This window comes from Aythya marila, assembly GCF_965140915.1.
Source record: "Aythya marila genome assembly, chromosome: 2".
Classification (NCBI taxonomy): Eukaryota; Metazoa; Chordata; class Aves; order Anseriformes; family Anatidae; genus Aythya; species Aythya marila.
The window spans coordinates 123,855,848-123,877,941 of record NC_139043.1 but is presented as its reverse complement, the minus strand read 5'-3'; the positions used below and the strand labels follow the sequence as shown (position 1 = coordinate 123,877,941).

Genomic DNA, 22,094 nt, shown 5'->3' with positions numbered 1-22,094 from the left:
CCCGCCAACGCGCCCCTCGCCCCGCCCCCTCGCGCCCGGCAGCCTATCAGCGCGCCCGCCTCCGCCTCCAGCCCCGCCCCGTTGCTGGGCGGGCGGCGGGTGATGGGGGGGGGCGACCGTTAGGAACCGTTAAGAACCGTTGGGACCGTTGGCCCGGGCCCCTCCCGGCCTGCTCCATGAGGTCTCGGCCGCAGCGTCCAGGAGCGAAGCTCAGCGCTGTGTCGCTGGAGCAGCTCTGACCATCGCCTGCCAGACCCGGAGGGGGTGCTGCTGCAGGGCTGTGGGGTGCACGGGGCTTGGTGGGGGACTTGTGGGGCAGGAACAAAAGGCACACAAAGCAACAACAACAAAAGGATAAGGATATGGAGGAAGGGAAAAATGTGAAAAAAAAAACAACAGGAAATCTGATAAAATAGTTATGTGAAAATACTTGACTGGCTGCTACACTTGTCTGTGCCTGATCAGTGCAGTGACTCCTATCTTATTAAGTTTGTTTCTACCTGTCCTACAAGGGGCTCTCAGTGCTGTGTGCATGTCCGGGAATGGAGCTGTGAGTGCTGCAACTGCAACTTGCCAGCAGCTGGAGTGAGTGCAGGTGTTGCCCAGGGAGGTAGTGGTGTCACTGTCCCTGGGGGTGTTCAAGGAAAGGCTGGGTGTGGTGCTCAGGGACATGGTTCAGTGGGTGACATTGGCGGTAGGGGGATAGTTGGACCAGATGACCTTGAAGGTCTTTTCCAACCTTAATGATTCTGAGATTCTAAGTGAGGGTGTGATCACAGGCAAAGAGCAGCCCAGAGATGCTGGTGAAATGTCCTGGGAAAAAGGCAGGAAGGGGGGCTGTAAGGGACGGATCTGTGTGTGAGAGTGCATTTATGTCTTTAAGAGCACTTTTATTGTTTTAAGGCATTTTTGCCATTATTTCCTGGATCTTAGGAGGAAATAAATATGCAGAAAGGGTATAGGATATAGGTAGCCTGAACTTGACTTTCTTTTATTATTATTATTATTTTATTTTATTTATTTTTTTTTTTTTTTTAAAGTGGGCCTGACAGACTTCTCTGACAGAATGCAGATGTCACCAGTTGGTCCAAGTTTATAAAGTTTATAAGTTTCAAGAGTGTTAGATTAAGCTTATTTTTTGTTGTTGTTGTTCTGTTTTGTTGTTGTGTATTTGTTTGTTTCTTGGAAAATACCTTGAGATCCAGCGGCAAACTATTGTTTTCATTGCTAATCAGTAATATATTCTGACACTTCTGACGTTTTAGAGTCCCTGAAAAATATTCTTTCCCCTCCCCCCCCCCAAAAAAAAAAAAAAAAAAAAATAGTGGTTTCCATGTTCTGAAGGCCTTCCTTTTGTAGATCTCTGTATAAATTGATCTTACATATATTTTACCTTACCTCAAGCAGACTCAAGAGCCCTAATCAAAAATAGCAGACAAGCTAGTGAGGTGAACAAAAAATAGGTTGCGCGCTGAAAACTCCAAGGTCCCCTTTGCCTACAGAAGTCTTTGTAGTGTTAATCCAGTTTATCCCCTTAGCTGTCTTTTCTTCCTAAAAGGTGCACTTTCAAAGGTGCTGAGCTTTTTCAGGAGTGTTGTACTACAAGGTTTGATGGTGTGACAAAGCTGCTTCTTGGTTCACGCACCATAATTTCTCCTGAATGTTACCTCACGGTTTCTTGTTTTGTCTCACCAGTTGTGCTGAACCATGAGAGGAATTGGGCCAGTAGACTTTAGAATAATGCACATATAAATCCTCACGACCATGTACCATACCTTTAGTTATAATAGTGTTTATATAGTATTAAATGCTGTTATTTTGGAACAAAGGTGAAAGAGAAGGTTTTTATACTTGATAGACATTTAATCAACCCAAATGCTGCTCTATTGTAATATACCTCATTGAATTAGTTCAAAGGCAGTAGTTATTCAATATAGAGCAATGAAAAAATCAAAGTAACAGAGCCTCAAAAGTTCACTTAAAAGAATATTACTGAAAGTTATTCACTATATATAGAAAAAAAGGATCAGACCAGAGTTCTGATGTAATGCTGTCAAAAATAACAGAGGCTGGAAAATCACCTCTGCCTAGAAATTACTGGCAGTAACTTTCCATTCAGTGAAGGACTTTATGATTATGCTAAGACTATGAAAGGATAATGTCACAGAAATTTCGCAGATGAATTGATATCGTTGTTCAGGCAATTCAAGAAGGAAGGAGATGCAGTGAATTTCTCAGAGGAGAAAAATACGATGGGTGAGGTCTGCGATACAAAATAGTTACAGCTCTGCAAATGTATTCTGTCTTTCCTTGGTCCTCTGGTTACATGTCCACAGTGGCTGCAAATGCTTTGGGCTTTGCAGACAAATATGGTTTAGTGGAGGACTTGTTAGTGTTAGGTCAGAGGCTGGACTTGATGATCTTGAGGTCTCTTCCAACCTAGATAATTCTGTGATTCTGTGAAAAGTGACAAGGCTGAACCAATGACTAGCTTGTCTAGAGTCACAGACTGAGTACTGGGAAATTCCTGGGGTGCCATCTAAAAGCAAGATTCCTGTATGAGTACCTATTTGGAAGATCTGGAAATCACTACAAAAGCAGCTTTGTGGCTCGATATTGTTGCTTCCAGGGGAACAGATTCCTTGTGTGACTCTAATCGGAGGGAGGGAAGAGCTTTCTGGTTAGTAAAACAGAAGAAGTGTAAGAGAAAATGAGTGGAATCTTCCAGGACCTGATCAGGACAAGAGTATTGTTATCCAGTATACAGGTTCACGTTTTGCCTTTCCTAACTTAGGTTACTTCATTCCAAATTACAGATTTCTCCTGCTTTATTTGTAAATAGATGTATTCTATGGATAGAATGAAAGGGGAAATAAAAGTAAATGAGCGACTAGATTTCCTGTGTTGTGAGTACTATTAACACATGCTAACACATTTGATTTCTGAAGCTTAAGCTATAGATCTCACAGTATGCTTTAAATACTAAACATCTTAATGGCTCATTAAGCTAATATATGTATGAAATAAAAAAGGCTGCATTCTTCTCAGTTAATGTATTCTTCTCAGTTATTATGATGCAATTTTAGAGACAAATGTATTAAACTATTCAATATAATGAACTCAGCAGGGTCTCCTCCCCTTTGCTGAGATCCATGTAAAAGCAGAGAAGGCATCTCTACATATTTATTCTGCCCCAGCTGAAGATCGATGTTAGATGGTCAAATGGGTTAAAGGCAAGGAAGCTGACTACACTGTCACCACCAACCATGTCCACTAGCACATTTGCCTCACTGAGTATCAAAACAAAACAACAACAATAAAAAAAAAAACACAACCTTTTCATGCTGCAGGGCACTGACCAGTCCGTCTTGCTACAAGAAGCAAATACTTGCTACATTTTGGCTTTGCTATCTGTCATTTGTTTTAAGCAGGGGCATGTTTTCACAGCCCATATGCCAAACTCCTGATAAAGTTGTATGGAATTCTCCTTGACTGAGATTCAGGGCCAGGCACTTAAATCAATTAAACAAATTCATGGTGCTTAAATGCTTTAATGAATTTAAGTGATCTTTATAGATTATATTTTCTCTAAATGAAGACTGCCTGGTAAAGATATGCAGAATGAGGCCCTGTGTTACTGGTCAAGTACTGGTCTCTGTGATGTACTGAGTAGTGGCTGACATTCTGCACTGTTTTCTTCACAGAAAACATTATCTCTGGGCTGCACAATTTGAGCTTAGGAAACTACATTTCCATGGAGTGATTGTTAGGAACCTTTTGGAAACTGCTTATTTAGAAGTAATAATTTATTTATGTGTTTATTTATTTTGCTTACCATGCCAACCAGTAGGAACTAATAGCTTTGAAACTGTTCCCACTGTGAGAAAAAGGTCTTGGAAATGTGATTCTCTGGCTCTGCTGATTAGTTGAACATTGTTAAGTGTTTAGCAGACTTGGAGAACAGAGGATGGAGTTACAACATCATGATATTGAGAAAATATGAAAAAGAGACATAACATGTATCTGTAAAACTGACAGAGATGAGTTATAGATAATACCAGAAAAACAGAAAATCTGAGATTCAGCTGAATGAAACTGAATCTGGTGCTGTCATCAACCTAAGGTTCCAAATCAAATGGAACATTTACATTTCCAAATAAAAGTAAACAACATTTACTGTTGTTTAAAATGTAAAAGTGTGAGGTTGCAGACTTGTTCTGATTTTTAACAGTTTGTAGCTAAATGGCTATTGTGACGGGCAATGCTTCTGAACATGTACATGATAACAAAGTAGTTTGTAACAATGCACTCCTGAAACGACAATTTTATTCATTCAGGGCTCTGGATACATTCCCGACAATTTCTGTGATTCAGTTCTGCAGAAGTCATGATTAGAAACTAAGGAAAACAAGACACACTGATTATTCAAAGATCAGCGTGAACTGTGGGTATGTACTGAAGTGAAAGGAGGCAGAAGTAGCTGCATGTGCATGTGATGGTGCCTCTTTTTCTTTTCCTTTTTTTCTTTTTTTTCCTCCTGTGTGAGAATGAAGGTTCAGAGATATGAAAAAAAGTCCATATGTAGTTACTCTCTTCTGGTACTTTTTAGCTCTGTAGAATTCATGTTTGTATTTACTATGTTCTTTATTTGTTCTGATTATCGGGTATCTTATTCTGTAGAACGCTTTCACCAGTCCATGCTAAGGTAAACATACTGGTGGAATGTGTCTGAAGTGATCACACAGGGCTTGCTCACGTGGTCCTGATGAGAAGAGGGTTCAGGTAAGCAAGAGCAGGGAAGAATTAAGGCAGTAGCTCCACTGCTGCTGCAATAAGGAACTTCTGACTTAGGAGGTGTAACGTTTCATGCCCGAATGAAAATATTCCATGTGTGCTTTCATTTACTACCCTACACATAAGCCTCAGAGCTTCTGTCATACAGCTTCTTTCAGTTCATTTATGAATTAGAGCTGTGAGAAGTGTGAGATCCTCTTATCTGCTGTGCCTTGGGGCATGCAAAATGCCTGTACGTTGTGGCCACAGTGTACCACAGGAGAGAGGTACTGAACAGCTCTGGCTTGCAGACCGCTGTGCTGATACTGTGCCAGGCTGTGTATGTGCCCTGTGTGGGTATGGGTATACATACATGGGAGGATATGGAGGCACTTGCTCCAGTTGTCATCAGACTTGCTGCTGGAAGATGAGTCACAAATATAAGATGTTTCTATCATGCAGCTTCCTGCTGAGGGACCGAAGAACTGGAGACAATGTACCTAAGAATGGTACGATTATGCTTGCTTTTCACTTGGCTTTAATAAATCATTAAACCGACAGCATTAAAACATTAAAAAGGAAAAGGTGGTAAATGCAAGTAGTTCCTTGAGTGGCTGAGCTAATGAATCCTACTTCTTTATGGGTCTGTGGTTTGTGCTTGGATTCCTTCGTGTTTAATAAGCTGCAAACGCTGAAACATTTCCTTCAGTTGGGGCATTCAGGATGGCTTCATTCATTGTGGATCTTCTGGAGTCTAATCGGAGTGAAGTTCACTTTGAGCCCTTTTCCTTAATGAATGCACTAAGTTGGAACAATCTCTTAAGAGGCTTTTTAACTTTAATAGTGGGGACATAGATATTGTACTGATACTTCACAGTCTACAGCTCACATCATGCCACTGAGTAGAAACAAATGGACATGAAAAGAGAATATGAAGAATAACTTCACTTTTTATGTCATCTGAAAAAACATAACGTAAGAGAGCAAATTATAAAAATAAGTAGATTTCTTTTGTGAACAAACCCAATAATTTCATTGCTAGTTTAAATAGCTGCAAACATTAACATTACCCAACTTTTTAATATATGTATTTTTTATTTTTTTCTTTTCAGTAGGAATACTTAAATGGTAGTTTAATAGTGGTTAGCAATGAATTGTTGCTGTGCTGATTTCCAGCATGGGACGGATGAAAATCTGTAGAAAATATGAGGATGAAGAGTGAGAAATATTAAAGAAATCATGCTTTTTATTATAATTTTAAAAATTGTTCCTTTTGGCAGTATTCATGTTTGGCTTATCTTTACTTTCTGCAAGTAAGATGCATTTTAGAGTTGTAATAGTTCTAAATGATTAAATACTTTTTAGGATACAGATTAATGCATTTGAAGGCACATTGGTGATTAACAAATATTTTTGTCTCTCTGACCCTGCTTCTGGTGGTCTTGACTTCATTAAGGAGAAAAAAAAGTATGTGTTTAACTACATCTTGATTTACCTGTGGCAACTAATACCTGCTAAAATCCTCATTAAGACAAAGTCAGTCAGTAGTTTTAAACCATGTTAACAGCTTTCAGTAAACTCTTCTTCTTTTGGGGCCCTGTTATGTTGTCTAACAAAACCACAGACCATTTTCCTCTCCATCTGCTTAATTTCACTCTGTCAAGTATCAGTAACTTTGGGTGTCTAAACAGTGAAAGTCCTCTGATGAATTAGTCACTATGAGTCACTAATGCATTTATTTATTTATTTATGGTGGGGATTATGTGATCTTCTTGTTTGAGCAGTACTTTTTCAAACCAAGCTAAAAAGAAAGAATTTTGTAAATGATTCAACACTGAATCATTTAGGTACTTTTATAAAAAAAAAAAACCTCCATTGAAGCAGGTTCTCAGGCTTCATTGGACTCATAGTGTTCAGCAGGGCCCTTGTTCAGTGGTAGGGTTTTGTTAACACAAAACAACAAAATATGAAGAATCCTAGGGTGGTAAGGCAGCGATAGTTTTCGTAGATGTTGACTTGTTTTGGTTGGATTTCAGGTCAGTCCTGTACAATGCTGAGTATCTATAGATGACGGATTTGGGAGAAGTGAGTAAAATTCAGTCTGGTTTTAAAAGCAAACATTAGAAGCTGCACAAATGTCTGTGCTTTATATGCTGGAGGTCAGGCTTTGCTTCCCTCTGGCTGAGGCCCCATGCTGCAGATATTTAGTTAATAGGACCCAGAGTCGCACATCCCCTACGTACTCCTTGCGGCTGAGGACATGGAATAAGTTCAGTCACTTCCAACCCCAGCTGACCATCAGTTTAGCCCTGGAATGAGGGGCATTAATTGACGGAAGCCTTTGATTCCTGATCTATGGGCAGTGAAGGTAATGCCATGTCTAAGTTCCCATTTTCATTCTAGCAGAGAACAAAAATTTGAGTCAAAACCCCTGTGTTTCTTGCAAGATGCAGTTATGATTCTAATTTGTGTTTTCATTATGAACTAATGAAAAAAAAGCAAAGTTATGTTTTGTAATGCTGGTATCATTACACTGTGTGACTGAGGAGAAAATAATGCTGAAATACTGAAAGCTAGCTGCTTACTTATTTTAAATTGATTTAGAAATTTAATAGCTGTTTATGAAAATAATAACTTCAGGCATGGAATCTGTGGTGCCCATAGATGTCTGCTTGTATTTCAGTTTTTGGATGAAAACCTGTAAATAGTGACAAATGCTATTTGAGAAGTAATTTAAGTTATTTTACTGGGGGAGTTTATTGTCTGACAGTCTAAAAACGAGTCAGCTCTGTTAACAACCTGTCTTGGATACATCCATTAGAAGTAGGTTTTTCATTTAGAGAAAGCTACAATTTAGGCAGTTAAGAATCCTATATCTTTTCAGAAAAACAAAATGAAACAAAACATTTTTTTGTGTGTGTGTGTGGCCTGGAAAATGTCTTGCTGTCACCACAGACAGGTAATGAAGATCTTTGTAGACTCTTTCTCCATTTGCTTATGGAGGTAATTGAGACTTGTGATTCATGAGGTGCTGTGAAACCTTTAAAAACGTCCAACCTACTACATAATACAATATAGCCTTTTGTTTGTTTTTCCATTTCTATCATTCATAAAGATAGAAGAATGGACATGGGTTTGTAGAGACTAAAAACAGAAGGCCTGAACAGACGTTACTCAGTTTTTGATTCTTTTTTTTTTTTTTTCTTTTCTTTTTTTTTCTACATTCAATGAAAATTTGCATTAATGGAGTCAGCAGAAACACGGTATAAGCCTCTACAGTAAATTAAGGTTTAATGTAATGATATCCTGAGTAGGTTGATTTCTTTCCTAATATTTATATTAGAATAGCTTGAAATTTGTGTCCTGAATACATCAGAGTGGTGTACTTTTACCCTAGCCTGCTGGCATCTTAGCACATTGTGAATGAGATCTCCACCACCTGCTCAATTACAAGTCTGCTAGTACTTCTTCCTTTAGGACCTAAGTCCTACTGCATGCTGCCTTTGCATCTTAGCATAAAATGGTTTGACTGCTTTCTCTCTGTGCTTGTGTTCAGCCACAGGTCAGACTGCACCAGTAGAATGGTGCATTTTCTGTACTTGTCTTTTTCTTGCTATGGAGTTGGAATGAGATGCTAGGGTGCTAGATATAAACTTATATATTATTATACATGTTTACATGAGCTCCATAAACAAGAAATGAGAGAGAGGAGGAAACAGGAAAAGGTAAATAACCTAGAATGTGAAAGATCGCATAATCTCACAGCATGACCGATGAGATTTTTAGCTGTGTCTAAACTACCGTGGTGTATCCTGCTCCCTTGACTGCCCAGACTCAGTGACTATGGGAAAATGCACCCACTCCATTACTCCTGTATGGCTCAGTTTCCTTTCCATGCAGTCAAAATTTGGAGAGGAAGACTTGCGCAACCCTGAAGATGTGCTGTGGTGTGGGATTATAATGGAGCTGGAATGTGAACTTTTATCAGTTTTTTTGGTGATAACTTCATGTACTATGGATAGGGGTGTGGGCTGCAGAGAGCTTGTATATTGAATAATATATTGAATAATATACAAAAATCAAAGTCCTCTCCTTAAAATGCAATTATTCTGATCAATGGTAAGAAGGAGAGACTGGGAAAAGCAATTAGAAGGATGTGGGTTTTGTTTTTAAAGGAAAGAGGAAGCTAGGAATGTGTTTAAGGTAGAACAGGAAGATGGAACAAATTTAGATTTATGGGCAGTACTACACATTTGGAAAAAGAACCAGAGAAAGAATATTTGTAAATAAAAATTATAATCCTTACTTTTTGAACCATACAGATACTCTAAAAAAGTTGCATTTGCAGCAAAACTTTGCCTGTAAAAAAGATTACTTATTTCCATGATTCATTTTGAAGGAAAAATGAAATAAACAAAACAAAACAAAAAATGCTTTATTCCCAATACAAATTATACTTTCTCACAGTTTTGGGGCTATAAAAAGGTGGTCCACTTGCAGGTCCAAGTTAGGCTTACTAACTTACTTTGTTGCTTACTAGTAAGGTGAACAAGATAGTGGTTTATCCACCACTTCCAAATGTTAGGCTGAGGTACCTTGGTTTGAATATCCAGAACAAGCTACTAGGTATTTCCACACTTCTGCAGTAATGTTTACTCACCCTTGTAAAGCAATTTGAGGTCTTATATCTCTGACAGTGCAAGTAGTAATTAGCAGTAATGCTGAAGAGAGAGGAAAAAAAGGCTTAGAAGCACTGTATTTTTTTAATAAACAATGGATTCTGACTTTATTTGCATAGCCAAATGAGTTATTTCTGTACACATTGTCTGCCAGAGATCCCTGTATAATAAAGTCAAGTAATGAAATCTAAGGACACTATGGATTATTGTTTTGGTATATATGCAATGCTCAATGTAAAGTGGTTTCATGCAGAGAACTGAAATGAGACACAGATGATTCATTTACACATTTATTTACTATCCTGCTTATACTATCAGACTGAAATGGAGAACAATGCATTTATTTTACAGACATTTGACATAAATTAAACAGATATTTTGATGTTGAACAATTGTACAGACTACAACATGCATATTAATATGTAGATTGGTGCAGAAATATTTAGTTGATCACCAAAACCTAGTATGACAAAAATAATAACCACATTTCCTTTTTTATGAAGTTAAAATGCAGCTGATATGAAGACATTGATACGAAAACCACTAAATGTGAGAAGTTATTATTCTAATGGAATCAGATGGTTAGCTGGAAAAATAACGCTATTGTCAAACAGTCTTAGCTACAAAAAGAAATTAAATCAAAATGTTTCTAACAAATACAACAATAATGAAAAAAGCATGTTTGATGCAATTACCATTGCAAAATGCCCTATTATTTCCCTGCCCCACCCCCAAATGCGAAGCAAAAGCAGCATATTCTCCCACAAAATGTCTGGGGCATTTTGTAAAGGCAGATGAATGAGATTAGACAAGACTTATCACATAAGCTTTTATCTCCTAGTGACAGTTCTTTGAAAGAAAGATATGTTGTTAATAGAGCAGTTTATGATGAAATGTTGCTAATTCTGTAAAATTGACCAATGGTGAAGACACTGCTATCGCGCCAAGAGAACTTGAAAAATACTGTTGTGCTTTTTTGTTTGCAGCATTCAGAGCATTCACAGAGGAATACAAAGTAAAGTTCATTAAATCAATAGAACTAATAGTAGTCATGCTACTGTACCTATGAAACTAACACAGTAATAACTTATAAACATGAATCAGTACATATTCTTAGTTGATATTTACAGTGATCTTAAAGCAATAGGCTATGTATTCAACTCTCAGGTTCTTTGTACTCTAATCCCTCCATGTTTCAGCTTATCAGCATGGCTCCTTTGACATTTGAGAGTTACATAGGTAAAACTCTGCATAACTCTTTGAAAATTTAGAGGTATAAATCCAGAACTCTGCATCCTAGCAGAAGTACCCATGATTGTCCCCAACTGTGTTTTTTCTTTTTTTTTTTTCTTTCTTTTTTTTTTTTTTTCTTTTTGCAATGTGTGTTAGAAACTTTTCCTTTTGACTAAAGCTATAATATATTGCTCCATCCTTCAGTTTTATATAGGCAGAATTCCCATCGGCTTTCTGCTTAAGGACTTCAAGAACAGGCATAAATGTTTTGTATTTGTATCTCCACTGAGAGATGCTATCTGAGCAAAACTTAGAGCCAAAACATCAATATAGAACATATGTCCTTAACCTTGCAATCATTAAAAAAGTAAAAATAATAATAATAAAAAAAGAATAGGCTTTTTGTTTCTTGCATTCCCTTTTACAAGATATGCCCTAGAGATCAGAGCAACTAAGCACACCATCAAACCCCCCTAACCATGCAACATAAATCAATTCCAACTGATGACTCACATGGAAAGATACCTAGGCATAGTAGTTGGGCACAAAATAGTTCTGATCTTCCATCACTGCTTAGCCATTTGCACAGACATTCACTTTTATTCATACCAGTATAAAGAATTACTATTAAGTTAGAATTACTTGCAGTCAGTTTTATCATTCTGCTGATTTAACAGTTTTGGAGTGAGAGTCAAACTAGGGCTGTCAGTACTGCTTTAGTCAAACATAACACCAACTTTGGAGTAAATTGACTGTAGAAATATGCAATATTCAAGTGTGCAGCCCAAATTGCAAACCACAACTATTCCAATGTTCTGAAGAATATCAGACTGGTTGGTTGAATATTTCCACCTGGGATAAGTGGGAGAATAGACTGGGAACAATTTAATCTTTGGCTGTATATTACTCTTTTCATACATCACCATGGATGACAATAGCAAAATTTGCTTGAGTAAGAGATTTAGCCTGATTTCTGCAAAAATGTCAGTGTAAACATAACCACATAATTCTAGATTTAGAAACACGCAGATACATATGCCTGAAGAATCCAGCCCCTTAATTAATGAATTACTTTTGCTGCACAAGTCATAGCCCCTCAATAGAAAATACTTAAAAAACAGTACTTCAACTTCATTTTGGTACAATAAATTTCTAAGATAATGTAATGCAAGACACAGCCTTTAGGTCTTTCTTATGTACCAAAATTTTTCTTTTGGTAAGTGTACTCTGTTACTCCTGCTGAAGTTAAGAATGAATTTATATATTTGAGATAAAAAATTACTAATGAAAATAATAAAATGAAATTAATCACCCAGACTGCTCTTACATTCAGGATTTGCATTAAACACAGGACTACAATCAATGTCTAATGTAATGACATGTCACCATTCTGTTTGGTTCATGGGTATAATTAGGATAATCATATAGGGTAATAATATCTTTTGAATTAAATATTAGCTAATAGAATGTTCTTCACCTCCTCCTCATTAGAGGCACCAATAATATTTGTGTGCTACTTCCTTCTTCTATGATGGGATCCGTATGGGCTTGTGTTAGGTGTCATAAAAGAAAATTAAATGGCAATTAGTAGTAATATAGGACTATGATACCACTGCTGTTTTGAAAGAAATCTCCATTATGGCTAAAAGGTAATACTTCTTAAATATTATAACACAATGTTTCCAAAATATATTATTTAACCCTGCAATGGAAGAAATACAAGGACAAGTATGTTACTCCATCTGTAATGTCACATGCTGTATGATTTCCGAACAAGAAACCATTGCATGGTTCAAACAATTTTGCATATGTCTGCCAGTCATCTAACCTTTCTTTGCTGATGGAACTGATATGGTGGCTGTGAAGGATTTTACTCCCAGAACACTCGATCTGCTTTACAATATGAAAACATTTCATACGGAGTTTAAACTGAGTACCATTATGCTGGACAACAGACAAATTTTCATATTGGTACTGATGGCTATCTTATTAGCATGTAGCAGTGAGTTAGAAACTGCAAAGCTCTTGCAAAAGCACTGAACAAATGCATTGAAACATCTTGCAGGATGAGGAAGATACCAGAGGAGACAGAGCATTTTAAAGCCAGAAAACTTGTGAAGTTGTGTGATGGCATGGCTGCAACAATAACAGAAAGAAAGGTCACTCAGTACTTGTTCCTCAGTTCAAATGCAATAGAGCCCCAGAGTTAATATCTATCTGGCCATTTGCACCTGACTACAAAAATATTTTTCTGATAAATAAGACACATCTTATTTGTTGGGTTATCTTCTGACTAATCCCAAGCAGAGGAGAATGTTGGTGTTTGGAGGGAAAAGATCAACAATGATGAGAATGCAGACTATCTTCTTTTTCAGGAAAGTCTTTTGGAAAACAGTTACAGATCAGATGTCCATATTAGATAAGTATTATCTAACAACATTACTGAAAATCTCAGTAGAGATCTGTTGGTTCTTGGATAAAAATTAAGATGGGCTAGGACTGTAATTAATCTTTTGTTACTGACATTTTTGCCTCATTAAGTGTGACCAAGGGCTATGTAATATATGTTTTATTATATCTCTAGTTTATATAGTATATTAAAACATGCCTTGTCTACTTACGGTTTTCTGCCTTGTCCATTTGCAACAGGACTTGAAAAAGACAAGTGGTATTTGTACTGAACTGTGCCTCAGAAATGAGGTTGAAGTAGTTAATTAAACAAATTGAAGACAAAACTTGTTTCAAACAGATGTAAGGAAACAGAAACAAGCTCAGGCTACATGTAGGGGAAGAGATCTAGTTTTAAGTGAACAAGTTGTTTTTCACTTAGAGATGAGTATAAGACTCAAGAAGTCAATTGCCATTTTGATTTATGTATGTGTTATAGGCAAAAATACAGTTTTCTGCATGCATGTTTGGTTACATAATCTTGTGCTAAAAAGAAATGGCTCTTTAAGTCAGTTGCTCTAGTATTTGGATCAGATATCACCTCTTTTACATCGCTAATGGTTGAATTTTGAGACCAATTTTGAAGTGAGGACACAGTGCATAAGATTTCTGCATTAGAACAGAAGCTCCTATATTCTATACAATGAAGCATTAAAAGGCCTTTTGTGTTTTTGTTTAAAAAAGTGTATTTTATAGAAATTCTCTAGTGCAATAACTTCCTACACCATGTTACATTCTTATTTGCTTCCCCTGTAAACAACTTTCCTGCATGAACTTACTTTGCAGTTTGTGCGATATATTATTCCCCCCACCCTGGATTTGGATTAATGTGACTATTTACCCCCAAATTGTTCTGATTACTCTGTGAGCGTCCTTTAAATGTGTACATTTGGTTTCATCATTGAAAATTAATTAAAACTTTGAATAAGGATTTTGCAGTTAGTACAAAATATAAAAAATAGGTTGATTGCAAAGCTATCTCCCTGAACAATCTTCATTTTCCAGCAATACAAAGATTCAGACTCCTTTCAGGTGCACAGGGGAGGAACTTAATCTCAAGACTCCTTAAGCTGTTTTGAAATTCCACAACTTTTGGAGACTGACTACAGAACTCCCCTTACTGTGGTGGATGGGCAATAGGTCTGAAATGGCTTTGAAATTTTAGAACAGCAGAATATATACTCAGGTAGTTTTGCATAATTCGCTACATGGCAATTCAAATTCACGATGAATGAAGAGATCCTGGACTGCATTTCTTATACATGCTGTGCTAAAATAAAAGCTAGGTCCAGCCCTGCAACTACTCAAGTAAATACTTGGATCAGAAGTTAGCCATGAGCTAGGTATTTAGGAGTGGATCACATGCATGCGGCCAAGACTGGAAATACCAAATGTCTAAACCTGTGATTCTGGAAATAATATTCAGCATAGTCAAAAGCATATAACGAATCAATGAAATTTTAACAAAAGCACTTCTAAAGCTTGACCTTTTTCCCTTCAAAATTAAAAAAGAAAAACAACAAACCACATCTGTTAATAAAGAGAATTGCATTTCTTTTGCTTGTACAATTTCAAAATAACTGTGCTTCTCTGAAAACATTTGAAATATGACAGTGAATAAAGGCCTGGTCTTTTCATCTGGCTTATACAGTTAAAGCTCCTGTTGATTTTACTCAAGAGTCTTGCTGTCCTCATTTACTTTCAGTCATTCCCTTTTTCTGGCAGACTTACATTGGTTTCAGGGGGAATTCATATGCACAAGGATTGAGGTTTTAATTTTACCACTATTGAATTTTTAGTGATTTTCATAGGGCAGAATCGGGTTTGCATCAAGTACTGTTTTAGCTCAGGAGAGCTTAGCGCTCAAATTTCTGCTCCTGCAAAAAAGTTCCCTATGGCTGGACTTCTTCCTTTCCAAAAAGTGGCACAGATCTGAGGGGGCTTTCTGAAAGTGTAAGGGTCAGCTGAGAGAAAAAGCACACAGTAGGAACAGGACACAGACCTCAGTCTTGCCAGAACAACACCATTATATTGAATGGGATTTTTCTGTGGATCCAGAGCATGGGATCAAGTCCTGTTTGGACTTAATTTGGTCTTCATTAGTCCACTAGGATGTAAAGGCAGATAGAACAGGCCTGTGTGATTTCATTAAAACTGCACATAGAAAATACAAACCAACACTTTAGGCATATAAAAATTGACCGGCATTTAGTGTTTGTCACTGAAAATATCTAGCAAGAAAAAAAAAAAAAGATTAATGACTATAAAGTACTCAAGAGCTAAGTTTTGGAACAGTGAGACAATATGATCAAAATGTTAAGCAGGATGCCATATAAATAGGTAAAATTGAATGCAGCAACAAGTTGCAATGAACTGCAACTAAGGACAAAAACCAGTTATTATTATTATTATGTTTTTAATTTTGAGAATTAATGACCAGATATTGTTCTGAAGAAATAATATTATATTCCCAGTGTTTTGAATGACTGAAGATATACCTTGATGTTTACCTTGTTGTGGAAATCTACCCTTACATATATATATATATATATATATATATATATATATATATATATTTTAAATAAAGGGACTGTTCTGTGCTCATTATTTGGTCCAGCCACCAGAGTCCGTGTTTCAGAACTTTTCAAACTTGCCTCTTTTCCATGTGGCAGGCTTGAGTGATGTCTGTGGCATCAGCCCAGTTGTCTCAAGAAGAGGGCAATGTTGCAATAAAATGCTTGTTCTTTTACATTAAATGTACTAGGTGCTATTTTTTACACATTTAAATGACAGAAAATGACACATGAGTAAAAAGTAATCAAGTTCCACTATGGGAAATAGAAGCCTGTTGTTTTCAACCACATCTTGGTTAGTCTAAAGTGCTTTTAAGGCTCCCATTCTTGTCTCAGTCTTTTCATGTTTATTGTTAGACTCCTGCCCTGGATTATCTCCCTTTTGTGCTTACGGAAGTGAGAGGCTCAGTCTCAGGCAACAGGCCCATGGAGGGAACTCATGCTCATCAGACTTAACTGCTGGACCCTCTGACTGTGAGACTGGACTTACTGCTCTTACAAAACTTACAGCTTTGTAAGAAATTGGTTGAGGAAGCATCCAAATTCAGCAGAAATCAGAGGACAGAAAAAAAAAAAAGACATATTCTGTTTTCAAAAAAATAAAAATAAATAAATAAATAAAAAAGGACATTTCATAGGGCATGTATGTGTAGCTGCATAGTTTTGCTTATGATTAGGATTTTTTGATTTAGGAAATTCAAGCAATCTATAGTTATTTTATTATTATTATTATAGCACAGGAAGGTACTGGTGCTGGATAAATTAATAGTTTTTTTCAGACAGTGGTTAAGTTCATACTTTGTAATGAAGGCTTTGGTTCAACATCTTTTACAGAATGGATACATAGCTGAAGAATATCAGGGAAAACAAAGATGCTTTGGCAGGTGTCTATGTAACTACTGACATTTCCCTTTGTAAGGAAAAACCTATGCTCAGCTTTTGCAACAGCCATTGGAGTATGGGTTGAGGCAAAGCTGGTGAGTCAGGTGATACCTCCTGTCAGTTTAAGCTTGTCTCTTACGACCTTACCCCGTAATGACTTTAGTAGCACTGCCATTACTGAAGTGTGGGCGCTGATTTGGAGCTAGAAGGGAAGGTAGAGCTGTCAAGAGTTCTCAAAGATCACATAGAAGCAAATATTTTTAAATCAAAGGAAAAAAAAGAACATGGGTTATATTTCTGTTAAGATCAAATATACTATGATTGAGAACTTTTGAATATGTCTATATAGCCTTTGGCACAATTTATTGCCACAGAAATAATTCTATGTTGTTTGTTTTTTATTTTATTAATTTTAAAATGGAACATTTTTTTTTTCTTAGTTATGAAATGTTGGCAGTATTCTATAAAAGTATCAAATGCTTCAAGTTCTGGTCATTAAATCTTTGCTTTTCCTCGCAGGATCATTAATTAAAATGACAAATGCAATAACAAAAATTATGCAAATTAAAAAAAAAAAAAACAACACAACAAAAAACAGCTACAATTTACAGCACAGGTAAACTAAAATACTGTAGTCCCTTAATTAACAGATATATCATGAGCTTTTTAACAGAAAGCAAGATATGTGAGATGCTTTAAGTAGAAGTTGCAATTTTGCAACATAAGTCTGTACAAAACCTCCAGGCAGCACGCTGTGAAGGAAGTACCTGTGTCCCAGGAAATTCTTTTTCCATAAATCCTTGTTAACAGTAGCTTTCCCCCCAACCCCAAACTATTTACATATATATGCATTTTGCAAGCTCGAAGCACCTTGTTTCACATCATTATGAATGCATGCATTGACATTTCATCCTTTCATGTGCAAATTCTAAAATTCGTTGTAACCAAGAAAACAAAAAAGTTAAAAGAGTTCAAAACCTGTCTACAATCATAAGTGAAAGGATCAAAAATGTCAGATGTTGCAGAACACTGGCTCCTAACAGAGCTCTCTTTATTTTATTCACTGTTCTTGAGTCAATTTTTTTCCTTTTTTTTTTTTTTTTTTTTTTGTTTTCAATTTGTTACAAAAAGCAGTCTTATTTTTTTAATTAAACAGTATTTAAACTAAACAATTCTTCATGCCATGCAAAAATAACATTTTATGCACTTTTTGAGGCTTTCCATGTTTTAGTTCATAGGCATTACTAACTGTGGCTTAAGAAACAGTATTTTTATTGCTCTTGTAACTAGTCACATGCTAGTTTCACGTGTGGGACAGTAACCAGTTTCTCCTGGACTTGAATGAATTTCTGGAGCAAATAAATGGTTTTCCATTTTGTGACCTTCTTGGTTACTGTCTTTCTTTACCTCACCCACAGCATGGTAAATGTCTTGAGTACAGTTGTGACTCATGCTTTTGGGTGAAGAGCTGACCTGTGGCTCCTCTCTTAAATGGTTGCCATCACCGTGTTTATCCCCACAGCAATTTGTCTTGATATCCTGTTGTTTCTCATGTTTTATACCGTGTAACTCCATAAACTCTTCTTCTTCTCCAGTGTCTATTTCGGTGAAGCTTCTCCTTTCTTTTGAAGGGAAAGTGAAAATTTTTTGTTTGGGAAACAGAGGGGATGATTTTTTGGAAGATCCCTGACAAAGTCCTGGTGCGTCAGCACCAAGTAAAGGTCGTTCACCTTGGGGTGAATTTTCTTCCAGGAGAATGGTGCTGATGTGCTGAGGGGTAGCCTGGGTAAAGTCTGCTCCTGCTGTCACTGGCAGTGGCCTTGCAGTGCTAGGTGGCGTTTGTGGAGCACCACCTCTATTGTCTTTAAAATTAACCTTAAGGGATCTGGATTTTAATGGATTGCTACCTTTCAGAGAACTTTTGGGGCTTTCCATGGCAGTGTCAAAATGTAAGTGACCATGCAAAACAGCTTGGGATCCACTGCCATCACTAAGAGCTCTGTCAATTGGATTATAGTCAAAGGTGATATCTGTTGGAGAAAACATTCTGTCTTTTGTGAATGGTATAAACTGAGAACTCCTTACTCTCTGGTTGTCTTCTGGGTTAACAGAATCGGTTGGGAATCTCATTTGCAAGTGAGAGCTAGGAAACAAAGAAAGGGGAGACCTCTCCGTTTCTGTGAAGTCAGTGGCACAGCTGGCAAAGCTGTCAATACTGGATGTGCTTCTCATATCCGTTATGATGTCTGTAGGTCCGGGTGGCAACGGATCTCTCTGGCCTGTAACTTCTTCCATCTCTATTTCTTCTTCATACATGGGTGGCTTTGCTGACTGGTCTTGGTAACTGGCATTCAGATTAGGCTGAGACTGAGTTTTAGTAATTTCATTATATAGCATTTCCAATTTCTGGGCACTGAGGTGCTGTGGGCTGGAGGACGCTGCAGCATTGTTTAATTGCTCGTGGGAGTCTTGTTGACTAACTTCTTGGTATTTGTTGTCATAAGACTTGTTTGAGCTTGTTTCAGACATTGTCCTTCTGGCCCATTTCCACCGGCTTGGGGAGAGGTGGTTGTCATCGACTGTCTCCTTCGGGTTAGCTGCTTCTCCAGGCTTACTTGGATCTACTGCTACATCTATCATTTCCATACTGCGAGCAAAGGCATCTTTCAGGTTCATGGAGACAATGCTGCCATTTCTTTTAGCTCGCTCAAGTGCTTCTCTCCTCTTAATTGCCTTCTCTTGTCTTTTCTGCTCCTTGTAAAACTCTGAGAAATTGTTCACAATAATTGGTATGGGCAGGGCTATGACCAGCACTCCAGCAATACAGCAAAGTCCTCCAACTATTTTACCTAACAAAGTCTTAGGATAAATGTCGCCGTATCCTACAGTAGTCATAGTAATTGTTGCCCACCAGAATGATGCAGGAATACTGGTAAATTTTGTAGCATCCTCATCCTTTTCAGCAAAGAATACAAGACTTGAAAATATCATTATTCCCATGGCTAAAAACAATATCAACAAGCCCAATTCATTGTAACTCCGCCTGAGAGTAAAACCTAAAGACTGAAGGCCTGTTGAATGTCTGGCAAGTTTAAGAATCCTTAAGATCCTCATAATACGAAATATCTGAACCACACGTCTGACGTTTTGGAACTGCAGTACACTTTTATTGGACTCTGTGAGGAAAATAGTGACATAGTATGGCAAGATAGCCAGTAAGTCAATGACATTTAATGGGCCTTTGAAGAATTTCCACTTATTTGGTGAGGACAGAAAACGCAAAAGGTACTCCATGGTAAACCAAGCAATACACACAGCTTCAACGTGTGCTAGCTGAGGGTTGTCATTTGGCTGCCCAAATTCATCTATTTCTTGAAGCTCTGGCAGTGTGTTAAGAGACAAAGCAATAGTGGACAGTACGATGAACAGAATGGACACAATGGCCAAAATCTGTAAAACAAAATAAACAATGTTTTGGTTAGACTGATGCAAGTGTATTTGTCAGGGTCTGTTTGTGTCAAATAAACTCAGAATGATGGAAGCTGTTTTGACTCTTGCATTCATTATTTGGTTTTAACGTTTTGATTTTTCCACAGAGAGAAAACATTAAAATCATCTAGACATGGTCAAAATCCTACTGTTTTACTGTCTGTGGTAAGCCAGTTCATTTCAGAAAGGCAAGCCATACCTCCTCTTACTATTTCTTAAATTACAAATGAAAGTAATATGTAGTGTTGCGAATTATCAAGTGAAGAATATAAAGTTCCTATCAATGTGCAGAACATTAATCTATTAGTTTTCTGCATGAAGTGTAATTATGTAAAACTGTATCCAATGCAGAGAAATGATTGGGTAATACAGTGTGTAAGCTGTCAGTTTAGTATGTGCATACCTTCCTAGTCATGCATTAATTTATGAGTCAAAAGCCAAAACTAAGAAAACAAGAGGTATTTTTCAGGGGACTAGGCCTGTCTAATTGCAATATCTGGACAAATTTTAGGTGTTACAAGAACTGAAGATATTGACTCTGAATTAGGTAGAGAGGATTAACACATTAGAAAGTACACAGTAGGAAGAGAGTAAACCCAGTTTCTCATAATCATTAAAATATGGAAGTAGATGAATATTTTATATTAATAATGCTTTGATTTCAGTCTCAGGAGATGGGTTCTATGAAATATGTTATCATTCATTTTGGTGAGTTTCAGGCACCTCATGCCTGATGCCCTGTCATGTTGCCCAGAATTGCTGGTCACCCTCATTTACAGAACCAATATTATGAAAACAAATAGATTTATCAGAGAACATAATGTTTTTATCACAAAGTTTGCTTATTCATATTCAAGGTAATATACATATAGACAACTTTGAGATGGTGTGCAAAGTGTTAAAGTGACGAGAAAACTATTATAACATTTTACTTGGATAAAAATACATTATTGCTTTGGTTAGGAGTCCTAAGTAAATCCAGGTTTTCATTAGAAATAATGAAATATTTTCTGTTTTAAAGCTCAGTTTAAGCTCATTCTTAAAAGCATTTGCTTTCATTTCTCAGAAATGATGCTGTTAAATCCATTTGGTGATGTTTTATGTACTTCCAAGGACACACTAGGTCTGATAAAATTGCTGTGATACCCAACCAGAATGAGATGCAGCTGGGCAGACTGCAGGTGTCATTAGCATAAGGGAAGTGATTGGCCACAGCAGTGATAACAGTTCTAGAGATGGAAATGCCACCTCATTGTATCTGTGAGAAAAATAGCAGTAAGCCTGTTTCAGATGTGGGTTAATAAACACAAAGTTGGCTTTCTAAGCACAAACCAAAATTACTCATGAGGGTTCATATTTAGCGTCATGTACTTATGTGCTGTATTTATCCCTCTTCAGCTAAAAATAGTACAGAACAGGTAACACCTTTTATATTTTGAAGTGTTTCAGAAAGTTTTGCATTCCTCCCTTCCAGTGCTGCTTCTGCCATTTTTCTTTTGAGTCGTATTTATTAGGGGAATAAGATTCATTTATTCCTCCTGTCAGGTGAGGTGTGAACAAACTGTCTTCGTTCTTCAAACAGCCCATCCAGAAGACATATTCTGGTTCATCTGTGCTGTTTAGGGGGTCATACATCCTTTTAAAGCTTCTGCTACCCACAACAGAAAAAGAGGCCAATCTTAGTAAAGATTTTGTTAACATGATAAATAAAATGTGGGCAATAACACTGAACACATAGGCAAGGCTGAATAATGGAATTTGTGATGGCCTGTAGCCAGGGCAGAGGCAGACAAAAGGAAACACTATTGTGGAGCAACAACTGCCATCCAGACTGTGAAAGTTGGCTGTATCACATTTCACTGTGAAAAGGTTTGATGCTTAAATAAAGTATAGTAGGTTCTCCACTTCAATGAAATTACTGTGAAATAAATAGTGCATGCTTGAGTTCTCTAACCTACTCAATAATATAATTATGCTTTCAAAATTCAAAGAACAAATAAACACATACTAAGCATGG

The 22,094-nt window shown here is 37.1% G+C and overlaps 1 protein-coding gene across 1 annotated transcript in view; it reads right to left on the bottom strand.

The window, feature by feature from the left end:
* Positions 1–17,411: 17,411 nt before the first annotated feature.
* The window catches only part of KCNB2 (potassium voltage-gated channel subfamily B member 2), a gene marked incomplete at its 5' end in the record, with an annotated part of 178,735 nt that continues 174,052 nt past the window's right edge, over positions 17,412–22,094 (bottom strand). The window contains one exon of the mRNA XM_082753362.1: positions 17,412–20,038. Coding sequence (XP_082609488.1) covers positions 17,879–20,038 — 2,160 coding nt within the window. The 3' untranslated portion in view covers positions 17,412–17,878. The remainder of the gene's footprint in view (positions 20,039–22,094) is intronic.